This window comes from Helianthus annuus, chromosome 10 (assembly GCF_002127325.2).
Source record: "Helianthus annuus cultivar XRQ/B chromosome 10, HanXRQr2.0-SUNRISE, whole genome shotgun sequence".
Taxonomy (NCBI): Eukaryota; Viridiplantae; Streptophyta; class Magnoliopsida; order Asterales; family Asteraceae; genus Helianthus; species Helianthus annuus.
Genome location: NC_035442.2, coordinates 174,791,537 through 174,814,841, shown reverse-complemented (window position 1 = coordinate 174,814,841; position 23,305 = coordinate 174,791,537). Strand labels below are relative to the sequence as shown.

The following is a 23,305-nucleotide window of genomic DNA, read 5'->3' as shown; positions in this document are numbered from 1 at the left end:
TAACAATGCGCAAGATTGAGCCACAACATGATTAACAGAGCTCATGGTGGTCTTGACCATGGATCAGTAGAGGATCGTTGTCAGCCCATATCTTGGGACCTGGCATGGCAACATCTCTATAAAACATGTTTATCTTTTCGGTTTCATATTTCACAAATCTTCCTTTTTAGGTTAGATTATTCTTGACAAGTTTCAATTCTCATTATATTTTAATCTTGTTACATGCACAAGCATAAGAAACTTGATGATCATCACTTTTTGAAGTTAAGTATATCTTTCAATAATGTTGAAACAAAAAAGTATGATATTCCTCATACAATGTATATCGACACCATAATACTACATATGTTAAAAAAAATACTATAAACGGGGTCAGTTGACCGAGTTCAATTTAACATTAAGTCTTCTTAGCCACACAGAATGAAGAATCATGTGGAGGACATCAAAGTGTTGGGCTGGAAGGTTAACCGTAAAGTGTCTTTGCACTTCAATTACCTTTTTGTGCATTTCCGAATACTTTGAAAAAGGTATCTCTTGCAAAATTCTTTTGAGTTCCGGAATCTTATCTACTGATACTTGTACTGAAAATTGAGTCCAATCCAACACATCACTATATGGTAGAACATAGTGATCCTTGATCACTACAGGAACACATCCCATGTGGATTGCTTCTATCAACCTACTGGTTGCTACTTCGTAACCGCTAGGGCATAAACAATATTTACTTTTGCCAAACAACTCGGTGTAATTTTCACCTTTAGGAAGGTAGTTGTAGACTTTAATATCATTATCTTCTTTGTTTCCCCAATATTGAAATAATCTTTTGCGAATAAACCCATGTTTTCCACCTGAGAAATACGCGAGGATTGATCGATTGTAAGGTGGTTGGCCACTGCTTACGATAGGGATACTATCTAATGGCCCGTTAATCTCGGACATGGATACATCCCGGTAAGGAGCAAAACCTTCTGAGCTATTGGCATTGCAAAGCACTCTTATGAAATTTTTAAACAATTTAGGGTTTCCACGTGAAACAAAGGGCCCCTGCCGGATATATGAATATAATTTTATCAATCAACATTAATTTCATATAGAAATAAACACCTACTAATATATTCTTTGAGATAGATTATACATACGTACCCAATCATGACATGAGACAAAGAAGTGATCTGCTCCATCGCTACGGTTCCAATAAGGATATCTTTCCGCGATGACACCAATGTAGTCTTCGACTATTGCTTGCATCCTTTCTAGAAAACCGAAGGTTTCATTAGGCTTGTAAAGGTAGTGAATTATGTTTGTTACACTAATTGGTATAAAGAAGGCATGTGCTTCATCTGGATCTCTAGCCACCACAGGATTTCCTTTTCTCTCCATCTCTTCGATGAAGTCACCTTCGATACTGTATACAAATTTCATCGGACCATAATGCATCAAGGGGAGATCTCCTTCCTTGTAAGTCCATATTTTAAATGTCTTTATCATCTCATTATGACTTCTGAATGATGTAGTAGAAATCTATATGTTAGAAAGTAAATTGGCTAAAACAGAAATGCTTTATAGTTCAATATGTATTCTAAAAAGAATCATGGCAATGTATTCTAGAATGGGTCTTGTATCATGTTAACACCTAAAAATGGTATGATTAATAATTTATTAGGGAAATTGGAATGTAAGAATCCCTAGTAGACGTCATTGCCCATTGGCAGTTCTGCTTTTGAATATTTCCTCTATCAGTCCAACCTTTCCCTTATCCTCCACCGGTCCCCCGTTAAAAAAGCTTAACCGTTAAGTTTTTTTACGAATTACAAACAGATATTTTAGGGCTTTTGACCAGAACGACGATACGCGTCAAATGATGTAAAACTTAACTGAAAACAATATGAGTTCGAATCCCATTTAAGAAAAAAAAAACAGAAAAACAAACAAACCCATGCAATTATTGTTCAAGTTGTTGGAGCATTCACATTCTATCCACCAAAATATGTAAGAAAGGGTTTTCATATTATAAAAGGTATAAAAAGTGGTTGTGAGTGGAGTAGAGAGAAAGTGTTACTGTTCATATGAGGGGACACTATTCACCCTCTATAATTTTTAATATATTTTGAAAGTGGTTGTGAGTGGAAGTGAAAGAAAAGGTAATGATAAATGTATAAAAATATTATTTAATTGAAAGAAGATAGAAAATATAGTAGTTTTTAGTGTAATTATAGGGTAAAAAATGATGGATAAGATTTGAATGCTCTTATACATTTTTACACAAATTCTTTGTAGAAGAAATTCTTTTATAGGGTAATAAAAATACTTCATTTGACTTCATTTAATATTTGTATTTAATGTTATTATAAAGGTAGATTGGTAAACTTGCATATATCATTAATTTGTAGTCTTCATCTTTCATAACTAACTATATTAAATCTTTCATAACTAACTATATTAAATGTGTACCAATGATCTCTTGGTCTAATGGTTAAGCGAGAGGTGGGAAGCTTTGCTTCTCTTAGAGGACCTGGGTTCAAATCCAGGCAATGAGAATTTTAATACTAACTTGGTGATACTAACATACTAACTACTAACCCGGTTAGCGACATCCTAACCGTACGCCGTTCAAAAAAAACTATATTAAACGTGTAACTTATTTTTAAAATATATATTTTCCTAAAAAATAAAAATAAAAATTCTTTGTAGTGTAACATAAGGGTGTGTAGAATAAATTTCAATATGTGTAGGATAAATTTCGAACTGTGTAGGATAACTTTTGATGTGTTGTAGGCAAAAAAATAGTGTGGAGGATGATAGTCTTTATAACTAATTAATTAGTCAAACATTATAATAAACAAAATGAAAGAAAAATTATTTAATGTTTTATAATTGCACCCTAATAAACGAGATGAAAGAAAAATTAGTGTGGAAGATGATGGTCTTTATAACTAATTGAACCTCCCTTTTACACAAAACCATATTTATCTAAAATACTATAAGTGAGTTGTGTGCACTTGAACAATAATTGCATAGGTTTGTTTGTTTTTCATTTTTTTTTCTTAAATGGGATTTGAAGACTAAAGCTGGGGCTGCAAACGAGCCGAACAAATACGAACAAATCCTTGATCATGTTCGTTTGTTAAAAAATATACATATTTGTGAACTGTTCACGAATGCTTACCGAACAAGATTTTATGTTCGTGTTTGTTTGTGAAGGAAATGAACTTGTTCGTGTTCGTTTGTGTTTGTTTTTTTTTAATTTTAGGCAACGAACGAAAACGAACAATGAACAAGCTAATGTTCATGAACATAAATAGTAACAAACGAACACAAATAAACGTTCATGAACAAAATATATAATACATTGACATTTATTAAAATTTTATTTATCGGAATTTTGAAGTATTTAAATAAAATATAAAAGCTAAAAACACTAATGAACTATCGAACACAAACGAACACGTTACCGAACGTTTACGAACACAAATGAACAAACGCACCCTCTGTTCATTTAACTAAACGAACGAAATTTCTTGTTTGTGATCGTTTGTTTGTTTAATAAACAAACGAACACAAACGAACTTCTCGCCGAACAGTTCATGAACTGTTTGCCGAACATTTGGTTCTTTTGCAGCCAACAATGTTTGAAAATCAATACAGTTTTAAATAACTATAGTTCCCAAAACATGAGGCTATTCGGTATGGGAGGAGTGTAGTCCTCAAATGATGCTCCGTCATGTAGGATGGGTGTGAGGATGAAGCAAAGGGGATGGACCTAAGGAAATGGAGGATGGGCATAAAATATATATGTGTGTGTGAGAAGAAGAGCCCCATCCCCAACGTCTGAAGACTGCCGCTCAAGACGACGCCGACCCTCAGGGAAATGGTGTGGGGGCTGTCGCCAGGCCAGGCTGGGCCTGGAGCTGATATGATTGTAAAAAAATAATATGTAATAGTGCTTTAAACAATGTTTGAAAATCTATATAGTTTTAAATAAGTGTAGTTCCCAAAACATGATATGATTGTAAGAAACAAAAAATAAAAACAATAATAACAATAACAAGTAAACACTTAACTGAAAAAAGGCAAATGGATTCTTGTAAATGGTTCCTTCTGGGATGAAACTCTCATTTGCGTTACTTGATTCAAAGCTCTTCTCAACAATCGCTTTGTGAATTTCGCCTCGTGCTTTAGCTAACTGTTCTTCGATTCTCGCCAGTGAGAAATCTCCTTTCTAACAATCAAAAACATATGTAACAAGTTAAAACATGTTACAAAACTTAACTATCAGAAAAAAAAAGTTAAAATATTGAAATCAGTTGAAGGAATTAAGAAGATGAAGAAGAATCATATGTTGCAGAATTACTTTGATCTTGGGTATGGCTTCATCTTGCAGAAGCCTAGAGGTTGATGTTAATGTCAAATAGGATATAGATGGAAAACTATGCATATGATTTGTTGGATATAAAAGAATTACAAGAAAAAGAAGTGAGCATAGGGCAAATGTGATGTTTGATTTGGTTACTGCCGCCATATTTGTTCTTCGCAGATCATCTTCTATGTATATATGGTTAATTGTATTGTAGGTCTTGCTTTTATTTTATCTTTTTTTCTAATTGTTTTCAAGATCATCAACATGTGTATTGGAAAATTATAATGACACGTGATATCTCATAATTAATTAGACCGACTATAAGCTTGTTGATCTTGGTTATAGTGAGTATTGGTCACCGTGATTTCTATAGTTCGGATGGAGAGTTTATAGTGTTCTAGTTTTATTTATTTTTAAGGCAAAGATGATTGCATTCCGGGGCGGCACTAGGGTGGGCAGAGCAGTGGCGGAACTAGAAGGAAAATTGAGGGGTATCCTTAATTTAAGAGCCCGATACGGCTAGTAAATATGGGCCCAAAATATTTTTAACCTAACGTCGTACCTAAGAATTCGAGAGCCCTTTAGGGACCTAGGCGACTTTTTAAATTGGACCTTCATATATATATATATGTTATAGACACGTGTGTTACACATGTTGAATAAAAAAACACTATAGTTAGTGATAAGATGTAGAAATTATAAAATTATATTTTGGGATAAAATATAATCAAAATTACTTATTAATTATGTATAGATACGTGTGCTCCGAAACTATTTTTGAAAATAAAAGTGTTGATGAACTCTTCATAATCCATATTCTATAATAGAATGAGAAACGAAATCTATTTAATTATAGGATCCAAATATAATTTTATTTTTACATTTTCAAACATACATTGATTATATTTTTTATGCAGGGTGAACCAAACACACACGAGAATGTTATCTTTTTTTATAAAATTTTAATGTTATTAAGAAGTTTTATAAATTATATGTGGTTTCGTAATAAAAATAGCTTCCAAGTTCTAACAATTGATAAAAGAGAAAATTGTTAATAAATAATAAATCTAATATAATAAAATAGTAAATAAATAAAGCAACAAAAAGATTAAAACTACTGAATAGTAAAAAGTAAATGGTTAAATATAAGTTTGACCATTGACTCTGTATATAAGTTCTGCTTTACTTTTCCAAATTCCAATGCTCAATATTATAATAATTATCAACAACTTCATCTTCTCCACAATTTTAAACGCCGCTGCAACTTTCGACCGGAAGTTTTTGTTTTCGTCGACTGTAAATTTTATTTTATCTCTTTACATACAATCAGGGAGGGGTATCCTAACATTTGATTAGGGGTATCCCCAATACATAAAACAGGGTTCAAAAAGAAATTTATCCTTCGCCAAGAAAGTTGAGGGGTATCCCGGGATTACCCCTGGCTCCCATGTAGATCCGCCCCTGGGGCAGAGAGGATCACCGGCTAGAGCCTGATATTTCAAAAGACACGCTATTTTCAAAAAAAAAAATGATATGTATATGTAAAAAAAATTATTTAATAGGAAATGCCCATACAAACACCAACATAGGCCCACTTATAAGACTATTCTTATGATTTTGATTAGTTATTACCCCATTGATATTAGGTTAAAACCTTTAGTGAGCCAAATACCCAATTTCGTTAAGGTCTAAAAGCATATTTTTTCAAGCTCGAATAGCCCTGATTACATTTCACTACCTAAAAGTAAAAGACAAGTTCAACTAGAAACTTGCAAGTAGCTAGAAACTTACTTTCAAATACAGGTATTCTTTATATTAAATGCACACTATTGAAACCATTCCAACGATTTCATCTTTTATCTAACACACATACAAATTTTCTTAAGAAAATATAAACAGTTAATAATAATAATAATCAATACACAACATACACCAAAAATTAACACCCAAAATTTAATAATATCATGGACTTCGTTATGGAATCAATAGCCGCCTACAATAGTTCAGATCTAGGGTTTTCTCTAAGAAAACACTTACGTTGCGCGTCGCGTCGCTATGCACGGGTGAAGGACTTTGCACTTGGTTAACTTATAAATAGATTGTAGTTTACGCTTGTGTCTAAGCGGCACTATACTTTGCACGTTGCTCGACTTTGCGCATGGACATAGTTTGCTCCCATACTAATTAGCTTACATGTAAACTTAGTTTGCACAAGTTGGGAGTTTGCACATGAACATTAGAACGCATTGCTGACATTGTGCCTGTATGTTGACCATATTTGACTTAGGACTTCGGGCGTCAGGATCCTTCTTGTTTTAGTAGATTGCAGCATAGTATCACAAGTGAGTTTCTAGATCCATCTTTAAGTTATTATTTTGGGCGGTGTACATAATTGATAATGTTTTCCAAATCAAAGTATTATGTTTTAAAGTATCACATAGTTTGATAAAGTTACTAAAGTACAGATTGTTCATTAAAGTCATATAGAAAATGATAGTATAACCTGTAGTCTTATAGGTGTCGGGAACGTGATGAAGACTAACAAAAGTTAACATTCCATGATTTACAAACCTGACACACGCGTTAGTTTCTAAAGCTAAAGCTAAAGTAATGTGATAAAGTGCTAAACTTATAAAGTGTTAAAGTTGTAAAATGTTATAGTATGCGTATGTCACGGTATGAGGCGGTTACCTACGGCGCCATTGCACAAGGGTCCGTGTCTTTGTAGTTTGTTTTTCATAGTTTCTAAAGTGTAAAAGTTGTTTTATATGATAGTATGCTATATAAAGAAAATTGTTACAATGATGTGCTACAGTGGCGGAACTAGACCTTCAACTCAGGGGTATCCCAAAATTTTTTAGGGGTGTCCTCGTACTTGTTCAGGGGTGTCCTGTGTATAAAAATCGAAAAAAAAAATCTTTTTTACACTACTGGTAAAAACTTGAGCCGTAGCCCGGGCTACGCCCGTTTACACTACAGGTCCGCCCCTGATGTGCTATGAGGTTAAGTTTATTTGTTCAGTTGTTCCTGTTTAAAGTGTTTACCAAAGTTAAAGTTATTTAACTATATCGAATTTATTTATTGTAGCTGACTTTTAGTATGTACATTAAGTTAAAGTTTGGTTAGCTGGAGAGTTTCTAGGCCGGGCAGCTGAAGGCTCCCTACTGAAAGACTTGCATCCCGTTTATGATAAAGTTTATGTTGTTAATGTCATGATTAGTTTTAGACATCTTTCATGTAATTGGATGATTTGTGTTAAAGTTTTCATTGCGTATGATTTGAATTTTATGGTTATGAACTATTTGCTGAATAGTAAATCTAACAGATGAGGCCCCTGGATATGTGATGTTTAAAAAAACGTTGTCAACATTTTCACGCATAGCATATCATTGTATATCGAATCTGAGTTATACAAAAGGTATGGAATACGTTTTGGGGAGTAATGGCTTTCAAACTTTAACTTTACCTTAAAGTTAACTTCACGTTCACATGCAAATATCTAATTAAAATATGTATTTGGAGTTTTTCTTCTAGTTGACTCAATAATTTAAAGGATTTAGTTTGTTGTTATCTTCTATCATTTGAATCTCACAACGTTTTTATGTATTATAAATGCAATAAATAACAATAATGATAGCACCTAGTGAGATTGAACTCAAGATATCATGGTGATTCGACAAGTATTGTGGAACCAACTCTAATGTTATAAAATAAATAAAATAATATAGTACATGTCTTAAAATTTCACACTAGTAATCATACTTTGATGTCTCTGTTTGTCACTACTCTTAGTAAAAATGGTATATTTCCTCATTGATCAATGACTATAGTATGTTATGACATAAAAATGACGAAAACATATCACTTCTGCTAAGTATAACTTATCAAAATGAAATATATATACCATAAAAATTATAGTAGACAATGTGATATACTTAGATAAGTATGCTTCTATTGAGACTGCCATTGACCTATTTCACAAAAAGGTGCCAAGTTTCACAAGGGAAGTGCAAAGAGCATGGGCGAAGCTTTTAATTAAGGGGCGGCCGATCCCCTGAACTTTTCGCTCAGTAGTAGAGAGTATGTAGTTTCTGTATAGAAATTTTTGGGTATATACGTTTTCGACCCCCCGGTTTTATAGAAATTTTCAGGTCTGGTAATTTTGATCTTGTAAGATAATTTTGATCTTGTAGGGTAATTTTGTAGAGCATCATAATTACTCTACAAGTGTATCAAAATTACTATGCAAGTTTCAAAATTACCCTACAAGAACATTTTACAAAATAACTCTAGAAGATCATTTGTATAGTAATTTTGATAATTACCCTATGAGCAAATAATTACGAAAAATACCACCGCATTTTTTTTTTTGCTTTTTCATGTCTTTCGTACGTTTTGTACGATAATGTTGTTTGTATGTTAACTTAACTATATATATATGTCTGTGACATATAGTGGGAGAGAGGAGTAAAAACATTTATTCGTTTACATAACTATTTTAATTACTAGAGTTTAAGCAATAGATAAAAATGTTTATATTGATTCTATATTTAAATCTGGTTATGTCATGAACCGGCCCTGTAATATATAACTAAGAAATGATTCAAGCCCAATTCGTTCTTTAGACATAACTATACGACCAGTGGCGAATCTTGAGATTTCCAATCGGAGGTCGAAAACGCATATATCCAAAAATTTCTATAAGACCGGAGGGCCGAAAACGTATATACCCAAAAATTTCTATACGAAAACTACATACTCTCCACTATTGAGGGAAAAGTTTGAGGGGTTGGCCGCCCCCTCCCGCCCTATAAAAGCTGCGCCCCTGTGCGTGACCTTATATTCTAAATCTTTTAACCTAAATAAATTAGACATAATTGCGTGACCTTATATTAGAAATCTTTTAACTTAAATAAAAAAAATACTTAGTGTAGTTGAGTTCTAATTGTTGCAATCCGAACGAGTTCAACACCTTTTTGTTAGGCTTCTACTATTTCTACATCCCTAAAATCTTATTTTCACACCCCTACATGTATACGGCTCGTATAGAGTTATACGGACCGTATAACTGATTGTTGCACAAAAGAAATGTCAGAGAATGTTTTTTTGTCCATGTACACGGGTCGTATAACATTATACAACCCGTATATAATGTTATACGACCCAAACCTTATATAATGCTATACGACCCGTATAATGTTATACAACCCGTATAGAATGTTATACGGCCTAATATTTTCTCTATATATACGAGCCGTATAACATTATACGACTCAATATTTGTCATGTCAAATTATGTTATACGGGCCGTATAACGTTATACGGCCCCGTATATAAGGTGTGAAATTAAGATTTTGGGGTGTGGAATTATCAGGACCCTTGTTTAATCGGAGAAAAGTGTTCATACAAAGGATGGAGAAATCTTGATGTTTTTAAATTAAACTAAAAATGTGTTCGATCGAAGGTTGCTGATCCAATGTCCACCTCGGAGGAAAGTATTCTTATAAAGGATGGAGAAATCTTGATGTTTTTAAATAAAACTAAATGGGTTCGATGATGGTTGATGATCCAATGTCCATAAACTGAGGCAAAGAAGGTGCAGTACGTTGTGGAATAATAAATGGTTTTTTATAACTCTTTTCACAGAAAGTGTTCGAGAGATTTAAATAACAGAAGTTTTTTTTTTCTTTTTTAAGGAATTTAATTTGTTTTTGGAAAGAAAAATCTGGTACATGTTGTAGTTTTTTTATGTGATATATTTGTGTTCTAAATTATTCTTTTATATGTAACATTCTATTAGTACAATAACAAAAAATTCAAGTGAATTTTGTGTATCTTTTATACTGTATATCTGAAAAAAAAAACATCTTTTTTAAGAGAAATACGATGGTTACATAATACAAAATATGTACAAGAAAAAGAGAGAACACGTTCGTTATATATTTTTCCTAAAATGATGTACTTTTAGTGTTGTTTCAATCTAAGGAAAATACAAACGTTCACTACTAGAAAAGTGCATAAATAATATTAAAAATTTATCTGTAAAATCTATGGATCATGTTGGGGGAAATAGGTTTGCATCGGATGACTTTAGAGACATGTAATCACTTTTAAATCGAATTTTTGGTGGTTCGTTTGAAAATTTATTTTTTCTAATGGAAGCAGTTTAATTAATGACAAACCCTGCCAGGGGCTATCGCCGCCCCTTGGACCTTGCTCCCACGGACGCTGCCCCCGGCCCCACCATTGGAACCTCCATAGGTTAGGGGCTCTGATCCGCCCCGAACTTTGACTTATAACAACTAAAACAAGCGTTTATTCTGGCACCACCTGACTTAATTGATGATATTGCATTTCACTTTGGTCGCAAAACGTAATTACACTAAAATATCCTTCATATTTTTTACATCAAACATCAACATGGGTTCCAAAATCCTCATTTTTTGTATCTTGGTTGGGTTATTTTAATGGTTTTAGTGTATAAATGAATCTTTTTTCGTATATGTTACTTAGATAGAGGATCCTGTACATTAATCCAGAAGTGTGAGAAGTGTATTATAACACTATATATAACACTATATAACATCATATAAATACCGTATAACACTATGTAACACCATATAATACCATATAACACTATGTAACACTATATTTTGTCTGATAGCATGTCTATGATAAATGTATAGTGTTATATTTGTTATATAGTGTTAGATAGTGTTATATATTGTTATATGATGTTACATAGTGTTATACAGTGTTTATATGGTGTTATATAGTGTTATATATAGTGTTATCACTACTAGAAAAGTGTTCATTTTGCTACAGAATTTTCCTACGCAAAAAAATGTGTCACAAATTCTAACACATTTACTACGCATTTTCCTACAGAAAGAAAGCCTTGGTTTTTTTGGCCAATTTGTGACGCAATAGCGACAGAAATACTAATTCTAAGTATTGCGTCGGAAATGCGTAGCAACTTGCTACGCATTTACGACAGATGCATTATATTTGTATTTGATTTATATTTAAACGTTTAATTATTATCGTTATTAACTATTGCGTCGGAAATGTCTAGTAACTTGCTACGCATTTCCGACGAAACTATTATTTATTTGTTGGAATTATATTTATATGTTGAATTCATTTAAATATTAATTGTTGTGTCAAAAATGCGTAGCAACTTGTTACGCATTTTTGACAAAACATTTATTATTATATTCTGATTATATTTAAATGTTTAACTAATATTATTATTAATTATTGCGTCTGAAATGTGTAGCAACTTGCTACACATTTGTGACGAAACATTTATTATTATACTTAAATTATATTTTAATGTTTAATCAGTTTTATTATTAGTTATTGCGTAGGAAAAGCGTAGCAACTTGCTACGCATTTGTGACGGAAAATTTATTACTATATTTAAATATTTAATTAACTTTATTATTTATAATTGTGTCGGAAATGCTTAGCAACTTGCTATGCATTTGCAACGTAATAGTTATAATATTTGAATGTTTAATTATATATGTGTATATGTATGTATCTGTGTTTATATATATGTATGTATACGTGTATGTGTATGTATGTATATATGCATTTATATGTGTCTATGTATATATGTATACATATCTATGTGTGCACTATAGAATTACATGTACTGAATTGTTTTTGGTACCCACTATTTGGCGTTTTCGGTTCGGTATAGTACCAATATTTTACCAAATTTTACTTTCAAATACTAGTACGATACTGTAGAATACCATACCGAATATTTTCGGTACCGGTACCCATATTAGTGATTTTCGGTACTGGTACGTTTGGTACCGAGCTCATCTGTTATCATATATTTTTAAATGGATCATATCTAGGGCTGCAAACGAACCGAACAAACATGAACAAGACCTTGTTCGTGTTCGTTTGTTAAGAAATATATGTGTTCGCGAACCGTTCACGAACACTTATCGAACGAGATTTTATGTTCGTGTTCGTTTGTTAAGGAAATGAACTTGTTCGTGTTCGTTTGTGTTTGTTTGTTAATTTTAGGCAACAAACATTAAAGAGCACAGATGAGCACAAACTAATGTTCATGAACACAAATGGAAACAAATGAACACAAACAATAGTTCATGAACATAATATATAATACATCGTCCCTTATTAGATATTTAATTTGTCTGAATTTTGAAGTATTTAAATAAATATAAAAACTAAAAACACTAATGAAGTATCGAACACAAACGAACACGTTACCGAACGTTCACAAACATAAACTAACAAACACGACCTCCATTCATGTTTGTTCATTTAAATAAACGAACAAAATTTCTTGTTCGTGTTCGTTTGTTTAGTTAACGAACGAACACAAACGGAATTCCCGTCGAACAGTTCACAAACTCTTCGTCGAACGTTTGGTTCGTTTACAACCCTAAATTCATATCAGATCTTGATGGATCACAATGGCCAATAGTAGATCATATATGTGTTAATGAACCATATTGGGCCATAATGGATCACAACGACAACCAATAATGGACCATAAATGTCTTAATGTACTACCATATTGAGCATTAATGGGTCACAACGGTCAACAGTAGATCATATATTTCTTAATGGATCATATTAGGCCAATGGATCATGATGGACAATAGTAGATTATACATGTCTCAATGGACCATATTGAGCCTTAATGGATCATAATGGCCAATACTATATCATGTATGTCTTAATCAACCATATTGGGCCTAAATGGATAACAATGGACAATAGTAGATAATACCTATCTTAATGGACCATATTGGGCCTAAATGGATCACAATGGTCAATAGTAGATCTTACATGTCTATATGGATCATGTTGGTCCTTAACGGATTACACTGGCCAATAGTAGATCACACATGTCTTAATGAACCATATTGGGCCTAAATAGATCATAATGGCCAATACTAGATCATATGTGTCTTAATGTACCATATTAAGCCTTAAGGGACCACAAAAGACGATATTAGATCATAGATGTATTTGTAACAACCCGCACGTTCGTGCGTTGTTACTACTCGTTATACTCGTTATGCCTAGCAGCAGAGATCCAGATTATAATGTAACTATAACGCATATATCGCTATACATCGCTATTTCGCAGTATTTTCGCATATTGCGCATACTTTATCGCTATCACATCACATTGCACTTGTTGACAACCACGATGATGTCGAGTGAGGACCAATTCAACCCTCCTTGATTCCACGGTGTATAAACACTAATCTCACATAGATCTAAACCGAATCTAATTTTTCAAGCTTTCCTCAAATTTTCTTAACTTTCTACTCAAAACGATATAAACCGAGCTCCTACAGACCTTCCACTCATGCTCTAGTAAAGCGTCGGGTGAGAACTGATTTCTATCGACGAGATGACCGGTTTAACGTGGTGAATATGAACAGCTGTCAAGAACAGTTAACTGGTCGGACGGGGTGATTCCCATCCGATCCGAAGACTTGGACTTGGTGGAGTTCCATTGTTTAGCTCGTAGTCATACCATCTCGACCAAACCGCAAAACTTTTCAAAATTAATCAAGTTCAAGACGATCAGATTCGTTGGGACGGATTGCTGCCCGATCGGATAGCCATCCGATCGAACGACTATCCGATCGGCTTGCACTTGGTTCCACACTTAAAATTTTATTCAAACTTTCGAAAGAACTGAAGGTCGAACGGATTGCCGCTTGATCGGATAGCCATCCGATCGACCGACCAACCGACCATGAGACATCAGTAGCTAACAGATTGCCAATCGATCGGATAGCTATCCGATCGAGTGACCATCCTGCTGTGAACTTGTTCTCACTAAGTGTCCTGCCAATCGGATCGCTACCCGATCGAACGACGTTCGATCGATCTACCGGAAAAGTAGAGATACTTCTCTGTTTTCAAAATGCTACAACGAAAACTTCAAAGCCATCATACACAAACACATCCTTACCAAACGAATGTCAATCCAATCGAATGGCCATCCGATCGGATGACCATCCGAACGGATTGACATCCGATCGAATGATCAACCGATCGGATAGCCATCCGATCGGGTTGCCACTCGACACCGTTTATCGCATTGTTCATCGCTTACGCTATCGCTTTGTAATCAGGCTAATTCACGTTTAGTGCCTTTATACCATCTCTGGAAATTTGAGTTTTGGATTGTTTGTTGTTTCACACCGACTTGTTTCCAACGTTTTCTACCGGAGAGAGAAGAGGCAAACATGGATGAAGATGAATAAACGACGGTCGAACCAAATGTAAGGTACTATATTTCTACTGTAGCTTTAATGAATTCATTTTTTTAGCTTTTTTTTGGTCAATTTCACCTTTACGTTTTGTTTTATCAATTGTGATTACATACGTACCAAATAAAGATTGTTTTTAAACAAATTACAATGATTTTATTTAGATCCTATTTGTAACAAAGAAGGAGGGTGTATGGAACACCCTAATTTTGTAACATGTAAAATCGTGTGTCATAGAAAAATGTAATCGTTTCTAAAGTTCAAAGAATTTGTAACACTTATTTTGTATGTCATGATTTAAAGGTGACTAAAAATACTATTTTCTTTCCCCAAATTCTTAAACACATTTATCCACCCTCAAAAGTTTTGGTTTTCCCTCTCATTCTCAGAATTCACAATTAACATTCCCTCAAAAGTTTTGGATTTCCCTCCCATTCTCAGAATTCACAATTAACATCCATCTAGATCTGAATCTCAATCGATTGTCTCCACCTTCCATTTCCCATCCCCATCTTCCAAGGGGATGGATATCTCCTCTAATGGATTCTCGCCACTGCCTCACTGATGCATTACGACTGAGTTACCGGCGAACCACCAGACAACCATCATCTCTGCTCGAATCCTCGTTGCTTCACTCCTTACTTCAGCCCTGGGCGGGTAATTTTTTTCTCTATCAACCTTGCTTTATTCACATTTAGGGCTTCTATTAAAATATTGGCATTTGATTGTATATTGTGGAGCAGTTGTGTGTTCGAAGTGGTATAAGGAAATGATTTCCGTGAATTATTTTGTATTAAAACATTTTATAGTGTTTCCTATTTTGTCCATATGCTAATTAGGAAACCTGTGTATTTATATGTCAATATTCATCTCTTTGTAAATCAAGTTCTTTTCAAAAACAATACAGAGAACATTGGCTTTGACATGGTATCAGCCAACATCGATCCTTAAGCTTTTTTTCTTTTCTTTTCTCCTCTCAATTTTTTTCCCAGCCTCCAATAATGTCGACCTCCTCCTCTGATGGGTCTACCATTCCCCTCCAAACTCTCTTTCACATGATAACACTCAAATTAAACTCCACAAATTACTTGTTATGGCGTCATCAAATAACCACAGTTCTCTCTCTTGCTGATCTCCTCGGTCATGTTGACGCAACCGCTTCTCCACCCGCTGCCAAAGTGGTTGTCGAGGGCAAAGAGACGCCAAATCCAGATCTCGCTACTTGGAACACGGCTGATCGGAAGGCCATTCTGTTAATTCAGGCGTCATTATCGGAAGAATCGATGGCCGAAACACTCGGTCTCACGACTGCCGGTCAGGTTTGGACCGCACTTGAACGTGCTTATCGTCACAATTCGCTCGAACGGGTTCATACTCTTAAAGACTCTCTTCGCCAGCTTCAAAAGGGAGGTTCTTCTGTATCCGAATATGGCCGAAAATTCAAAAACATATGCGACCAACTCGCCGCTATTGGCCATCCGGTTGATGAACATGATAAATGCCACTGGTTCATGTGTGGTCTTGGCTCTCCTTTTGAAAACTTTTCAACCGCTCGCCGAGCCATCACGACATCTCCTCAGTTTCGTGAACTCCTAGCGCAAGCTGAAAATCATGAGTTGTTTTTACACTCCATTGCATCCTCTCAACCTCCCCAGGCAGCGTTTTACTCTCAACAAACCCGTCGGTCCGGATCCAATTCTTTTCGGGGTGGTCGAGGTCGGTCACGTGATGGTTCCAGTGGTCGTAGTCGTGGTAAGCGTCCTCCACACTGTCAATTATGTAGGAAGGAAGGCCATTATGCTTCCTCGTGTCCCAATCTTAGCAGTTACGCCCAACATGGACCTTCTATAGACGCAAATCTTGCCCATGCTTTCCATAGCCAATGTAACGTATCCTCAAATGAACCCGACTGGACTAACGATACAGGTGCAACCTCTCACATGGTGCCTCCGGATACTCCTCTCGAAAGCACTACCCCATACACCGGTAATGATTGTGTTCGTTTTGGGGATGGTAAAACTCTCCCTATTTCTCATATTGGCACATCTTCTATTGCTAACTTGTCTTTACTTGATGTTCTTGTCGTGCCTCATCTCACTAAAAACCTTCTCTCAGTGAGCAAACTCACCAATGATAACCCTGTCGATGTCTTATTCTCAAATAATTTTTTTCATATTCAGGACAGGAAAACTCGAGCCGTGCTAGCCAAGGGAAGAGTTAAAAACGGTCTTTACGTCCTTGATCATGGTCAGCAAGCTTTTTTGACAGCCGTTACTTCCTCACAACTACGAGCGTCTTATGAACAATGGCATGCATGCCTTGGTCATGTTTCTTTTGACATTATTTCCTTATTAAATAAGTTCGGACATTTGCATGTTACTTCTTTATTACCCAAACCTGGGATTTGTTCGTCATGTCAATTGTCTAAAGCAAAGCATTTACCATTTTTATCGAATAATAAGCGTGCTAATCATGTTCTAGATATTATTCATTGTGATTTATGGGGCCCCGCGCCTATTGCCTCAACAGACGGGTATCGTTATTACGTCATTTTTATTGATGATTACTCCCGTTTTACATGGTTCTATCCACTTCGGGCAAAGTCGGACTTTTATACCGTCCTACAAACGTTTCTATCTCTTGTTCAAAACCAATTTTCTTGCAATGTTAAAACGTTTCAAAGTGACGGCGGTACGGAATTCACGAATCATCGTGTTCGTGACTTGTTTCAAGCTAAAGGCATTCTTCATCGGTTCTCTTGTCCGTATACACCTCAACAAAACGGTCGAGCCGAACGTAAACATCGACACATTACCGAAACCGGTCTTTCTATGCTTTTCAATGCTCATGCGCCGGCTAGTCTATGGGTTGATGCATTTACTTCTGCAACATATATCATCAACCGTCTCCCGACACCCTTACTTGAAAACAAATCGCCATTTGAACTTCTTTTTCATCACGTACCATCCTATGCCATCTTCAAGATTTTTGGATGTCGCGTATTTCCGTATCTACGCGACTACACTCCGCATAAACTTTCACCGCGTAGTGACTCGTGCATTTTCATCGGATATAGTCCGATTCATAAAGGGTATCGATGTTTAAATCCCTCAACTTCACGCGTTTATATAACGCGTCATGCAAAATTTGATGAAACTGTCTTTCCTTTCAGTGGCAAGATACCTCCAGTGAATGAAGCAAAATTAGTCTTTGGACACTTTGATGAATTTATATCTCATCAAGCCCCACAAATATCTACTGCTTCAACAAATTCACCTAGTATAAATGAAAAATCATCTTGTACACATCATTCTTTGCCTTGCCCTTTATGCTTGACCCCACCCACTGTCCATCCATGTGCTCCCACTAATCCCCTAGAAAATTCCACCACTAGCTCCCAAAATACTATCCCACCTATCACAACTACCTCACCCACTCAAACTTTTATTACACCTAATGCAACAACGTCACCCATCCAACCCCATGCACCAACCCACTCGCCACCTTGTTCACCTCAACCTTCTTACTCTGTACCTTCAATACCTCCTGTACCACAACCCACCGCATCCCATCCCATGCAAACTCGTTCAAAATCCGGAATCTTTAAGCCTAAACATCAAGCTGACATTACTATTCTTCAAACCAGTCCTTTACATACGGCTTTATTCACTGCTAGAGATCCTAAGGGATATAAATCAGCTGCCAAGCATTCTAAATGGGTTCATGCTATGGATGAGGAAATGCTTGCGCTACAAGCAAACAAGACTTGGGTTCTTGTTCCTCGTCCTTCCAACACCAACATTGTTGGGTCGAAATGGGTTTACCGTACTAAATACAAGGCCGATGGCACCGTTGATCGCTTAAAAGCACGACTAGTTGCTCAAGGTTTCACACAAATACCCGGCTTGGACTATTCGCACACCTTTAGTCCCGTTGTGAAAGCGTCCACAATCCGCATTGTGCTTGCATTGGCAACTATAAACGGGTGGCCGCTTCACCAATTAGATGTTAAGAATGCTTTCTTGAACGGGAATTTAAACGAAACGGTGTATATGGAGCAACCACCGGGGTATATTGATCAAAATTATCCGAGTCATGTATGTCGTCTCACCAAAGCTCTTTATGGGCTCAAGCAAGCACCAAGAGCTTGGTTTCAACGACTCAGCTCTTTTCTTTTAAACCAAGGTTTTGTGTGTAGCCAATCAGACACGTCTTTATTTGTTTTTAAACGCAACACCTCTGTGCTCTATCTTCTCGTCTACGTCGACGACCTCATTCTCACAGGCAACAATGCTAAGACATTAAAAGCATTCATCTCTCGATTACATCAGGAATTTGCCACCAAGGATTTGGGACGACTAAATTATTTTCTTGGTCTAGAGGTTTCTTACACTTCTACTGGTCTTTTCCTATCTCAATCCAAGTATGCCTATGATATTTTAGCACGTGCGGGTCTTCGAGATGCCAATCCGGCTACCACACCTCTTGCTACCACAGACGTGTTCACAACTCAAGGCACTCCTTTTCACGATCCGACCCTCTATCGATCATTGGTGGGTGCCTTACAATACCTCACCATTACCAGACCTGATCTCGCATACGCCGTCAATCAGGCAAGTCAATTTCTACACTCTCCTACAGTTTCACATTATCAACTTGTGAAACGGATACTTCGTTACGTAAAGGGTACAGTCTCTTATGGTTTAACCTTTGCGAAGTCTAAGGCCGCTACTCTTGTTGGCTACTCGGATGCCGATTGGGCCAAATGTCTCGAAACTCGCCGCTCGACATATGGATACTCCATTTATATCGGTGACAACCTTGTATCATGGAGCGCAAAGAAGCAACCCACGGTCTCCCGATCTAGTTGTGAGTCCGAGTATCGGGCTATGGCGAATACCGCCTCCGAGCTTATTTGGGTCGTAAACCTTCTCAGAGAACTTCATGTTACTCCTGCGGCTACGCCAACATTACTATGCGACAATCGCAGTGCCGTTTTTCTAAGTCAGAACCCAATATCTCACAAACGGGCCAAGCACATCGACATTGATTATCATTTCGTTAGGGAGCTTGTTTCCTCGGGACGCCTCCGCACAAACCACATATCTACCAATCTTCAAGTGGCAGACATCTTCACAAAGAGTCTCTCACGCCCACTCTTCGAACGATTCCGACACTATCTTCGTGTGGGCTTGCCACCTATCGGATTGACGGGGGGTATAAGGAAATGATTTCCGTGAATTATTTTGTATTAAAACATTTTATAGTGTTTCCTATTTTGTCCATATGCTAGTTAGGAAACCTGTGTATTTATATGTCAATATTCATCTCTTTGTAAATCAAGTTCTTTTCAAAAACAATACAGAGAACATTGGCTTTGACAAGTGGTATGTCATGTTAGGGTTTGATTACTTTGTAAACCCCCATGTGATTACTTTCTCATCCTTCGTCGGAGTTTTTAAGGAGTGCCTTCCAGGTCTATGTGTTTTGTTTTATGATTTTGCTTTATTTAGGGTTTTCTAAATTTTTTGTTTGTTACATATGCTGATAGATTCCAACCAGGACATCACAGTAGGTGAAAATTGACATAATATTTACCATATAGTTTAGCTTGACAATGAGGCCTACCCCTAATGTTTGCCCTAAATGCTTTACTCACCTGGTGTTCGTAGTGGATGTGTTTTAACAGTTTGTTGTGACTGATGTTGCATTATAATGTCACATGACTAGGTCCAAAATATGCTTAGTGCAATTTATTTCTTCTAAGCTCAAAACTACCTGAAGGTAGGGGTGCAATAGCTCTAGAAGTTGTTTGTTGTTGGATTATGAATGGTTTACTGTTAGTCATGACTTAATTTTCAAGACACAGATTATCAGAAGTCAAGGCTTTGTAAATAAGTGGTCTTATGCGTTGGTGAAGTCTGAGTTGTTACTTCACTAACATGACTAGCTGACTTTTGAAAGCGAACTTTGCCTAGAATAAAATGGAGGTAAGCTACAGATCAGACAAAAAAGTTTTTATAAAATGGAGCTCATAAGTTGTAGAAAATATACAAGATATTAAGCATTAAGCTATTTATACTTGGTTGTCAAAACCATCACCGGTAGTCAATATGAGTTCTAGGCTTCTAGCAGGTATTAAGATATTAAGTATTAAGACTATGGGGTATCGGGCTTGGGTTGGGGCGTGGGTTGGCTGAAAACGCCCAAGCCACCACCCCGGGGGCTTGGGTTGGGGTGTGGCCCAAGGGGCGGGAGTTTGAAGCCGGGCGGGCTAGCGATCCTATGTGGCGGGCTTCTATTCGCTTTGTTGGCCATGTCCTATTCACTTTTTTTTTAATAAACTGCCAAGCCACGCCCCAACCCAAGCCCCGCCATACCCCACGGACACGTCACTCACCGGTGGGGGGGCTCGAACACCACGTGTCAACTCATGCCCCAAACCCAAGCCCCACCATACCCCACGGTCTGAGCTATTGACACTTGTTTAGCTTTGTTAATTAATTTTATAAATAATTTGTGTTGTTTGTATTAAATTGGGGATATTAATTTTGTAGATGCGAGCCAGTGGTGATCCTTATTTCAGCGTCGGAAGAAGCAACTACCTTGGTGGTGATAAACCATTAGCAGCTCTTAAGTTACTTCAGAAAGTCGATGATCTCAACTACCTTGTACTTGAATGCTTAGCAGAACGCACCCTTGCCGACCGCTACCAGGAGATGTTGTCAGGCGGTGAAGGTTTTGACCCCCGGAGTATGTTTACATCGTCCATTTTTACTTCAGTCCCTATGTCACGCTACATGTTGTTCTCATTTAGGGTTTAGGGTTTTCAACAAATGGAACCGTGGTTAAATGAACTATCATAGGTGATTTAGTTCATTAATTAGTTAACAAAAAGATTCTAATTTTGTAGATAGAGCAACATTGCTCATTGCATATCCATTGACCATTTTCTGTTATTGGTCTATGATTAAGCAGTTTCAGAGTGGATACAATTGCTCCTTCCGTTGGCTGTTGAGAAAGGAGTGTGCACTATTACTAACATGGGTGCAAGTAAGCAACCTTAATCGGTTTCGCCTATGTAATTTGTTCGCTTTATTAAATGCGATTTTGTTTTTCTTGGAAAAAAAATGCATTGGCTGCTCAAGAAAAGGATTTGGAAATTGCAAGCGGATTGGGTATTAAGATTACTGTAGGTGTAGCGCACCAGTTTGATAGTGCCAAAGCAGGTCTCATGTCATTCTTATAACTTACATTTGTGAAGTTTTCTTTTTTTTTTTAATCTATTTAACCATTGACCATATTCTTTTAAATTTGCCACATATCTACAGGTCTTTGTTCTAATTTGAGAAATCTAAACGATGTAAGAATTCAGTTTACTTGACTCTTATTGTTGCCACATTGATAATTAGAACGATTTCCCTCTTTCACATTGGATGATGCATACAGGGTATAAGCATGTATCTAGGGGCAGCTCCTATTGAAGTACAATCCTGATGTTGTCTTCACTTCTTGGGTTGCTGATGCTTCCTTATTTCTAGCTCCAATGGTATAAAATGAAATTTTCCTCATATATGACATGTTCATCAAGAAATTTGCACTTAATAATTTGTGAATTTTGTAATACACAACTAAAGAGAATATGGGATGTTCAGATTAAAATAAATCATCGTCTTTTTTCGGTGTTTTTCAAGGTCTATGAACTCGGGTGGAACTGGGATGACTTCTCGCTGTTAGCCCAGGGCTCTTTGGCTGGACACCTGCTAGAATGCGGCTGTCAACTCACTGGAGGATATTTTATGCATCCAGGTAGGTTCAATAATAAGTTTAAGTTTTCTTATATCTTCTCTCTTTCGAATTCATGCACTTTGACTTTTAAGGTCAAACATATTACATTTTATTCACTAGGATGATATGGGTTCGGGAAAGAGTAAAATGTCATTTACGCTTGAGGCATCCCTGATTATTATAAGTGATTTTTTTTTTCTTTAGGCCTCTAAAACTCTTTGTTTAACTCATTTTGCTTTAGGCCTCTAAAACGCTTGAGGCATCCCTTATTATTACAAGTGATTTTTTCCATGGCATAGGTCAATGTGGATCACATGAAGCTCCAAAAAGGAAAAGGAAAAGTTAGTGTGAGCAAGTTGAGGAATATATTGCAAGGATCAGAGTATGTGCTTACCTTTAGGGACAAGGGTGGTGATTTGATGTTTGTGGGAGTAAGTATGAAGCAAATTAACTTGTTTAGTTTGTCCACTTTCGTTATGTTATTTCCAGTATAGTGTTGTAGCATTTTGAAAGGAACTAAACTCAAGTAATAAGAACAATTAATAAATTTCAGAGGTTTGATTTGTTTTTAAATGTATAAAACTGCAAAACATAGAAAAATATTTTTTTTTCTTTTTTAAATGTTCCGTCACAAATGCGTCAGAATTTTTTTTTTTAAATTTTATTTAATGTCGTCAGAAATGCGTAGGAAAGGAGTGTCAGAATTGCGTAGGAAAAGAGTGTCAGAAATGCGTCAGAAAGGAGAGTGTCGGAAATTCGTCAAAAAGGAGAGTGTAGGAAATGGGTCGGAAAATTGTGTGGGAATTGGGTAACAAAACCAAAAATAATAATTATATTATTATTAATAATAATAGTAATAATGTGTAGAAAATGCGTA

At 36.1% G+C, this 23,305-nt stretch overlaps 2 protein-coding genes across 6 annotated transcripts; one reads left to right on the top strand and one right to left on the bottom strand.

Annotated features, from left to right (window-relative positions):
• Positions 1 to 286: 286 nt before the first annotated feature.
• Positions 287 to 4,602, bottom strand: LOC110883644 (probable glycosyltransferase At3g42180). Its single transcript, XM_035978817.1, has 4 exons — positions 4,352 to 4,602; positions 4,062 to 4,219; positions 1,144 to 1,501; positions 287 to 1,044 (listed from the first exon to the last, which is right to left on the bottom strand). The coding sequence occupies exons 1-4, from the start codon at positions 4,517 to 4,519 to the stop codon at positions 373 to 375; spliced, it is 1,356 nt and encodes a 451-aa protein (XP_035834710.1). The 5' UTR covers positions 4,520 to 4,602; the 3' UTR covers positions 287 to 372.
• A 10,386-nt stretch (positions 4,603 to 14,988) lies between these two features.
• LOC110886744 lies at positions 14,989 to 22,995 on the top strand. Of its 5 annotated transcripts, none has more exons than XM_022134580.2 (8): positions 14,989 to 15,297; positions 21,198 to 21,393; positions 21,619 to 21,693; positions 21,789 to 21,869; positions 21,972 to 22,003; positions 22,090 to 22,189; positions 22,335 to 22,449; positions 22,728 to 22,995. In XM_022134580.2, the coding sequence occupies exons 2-6, from the start codon at positions 21,198 to 21,200 to the stop codon at positions 22,135 to 22,137; spliced, it is 432 nt and encodes a 143-aa protein (XP_021990272.1). In that variant the 5' UTR covers positions 14,989 to 15,297; the 3' UTR covers positions 22,138 to 22,189; positions 22,335 to 22,449; positions 22,728 to 22,995. The 5 variants fall into 5 exon arrangements, 1 of the variants encoding a protein (XP_021990272.1); XR_002562967.2 differs by having other exon boundaries at positions 14,997 to 15,297; positions 21,794 to 21,869; XR_004869979.1 differs by lacking the exon at positions 21,972 to 22,003 and having other exon boundaries at positions 14,996 to 15,297; positions 21,794 to 21,869.
• The last annotated feature ends 310 nt before the right edge of the window (positions 22,996 to 23,305 follow it).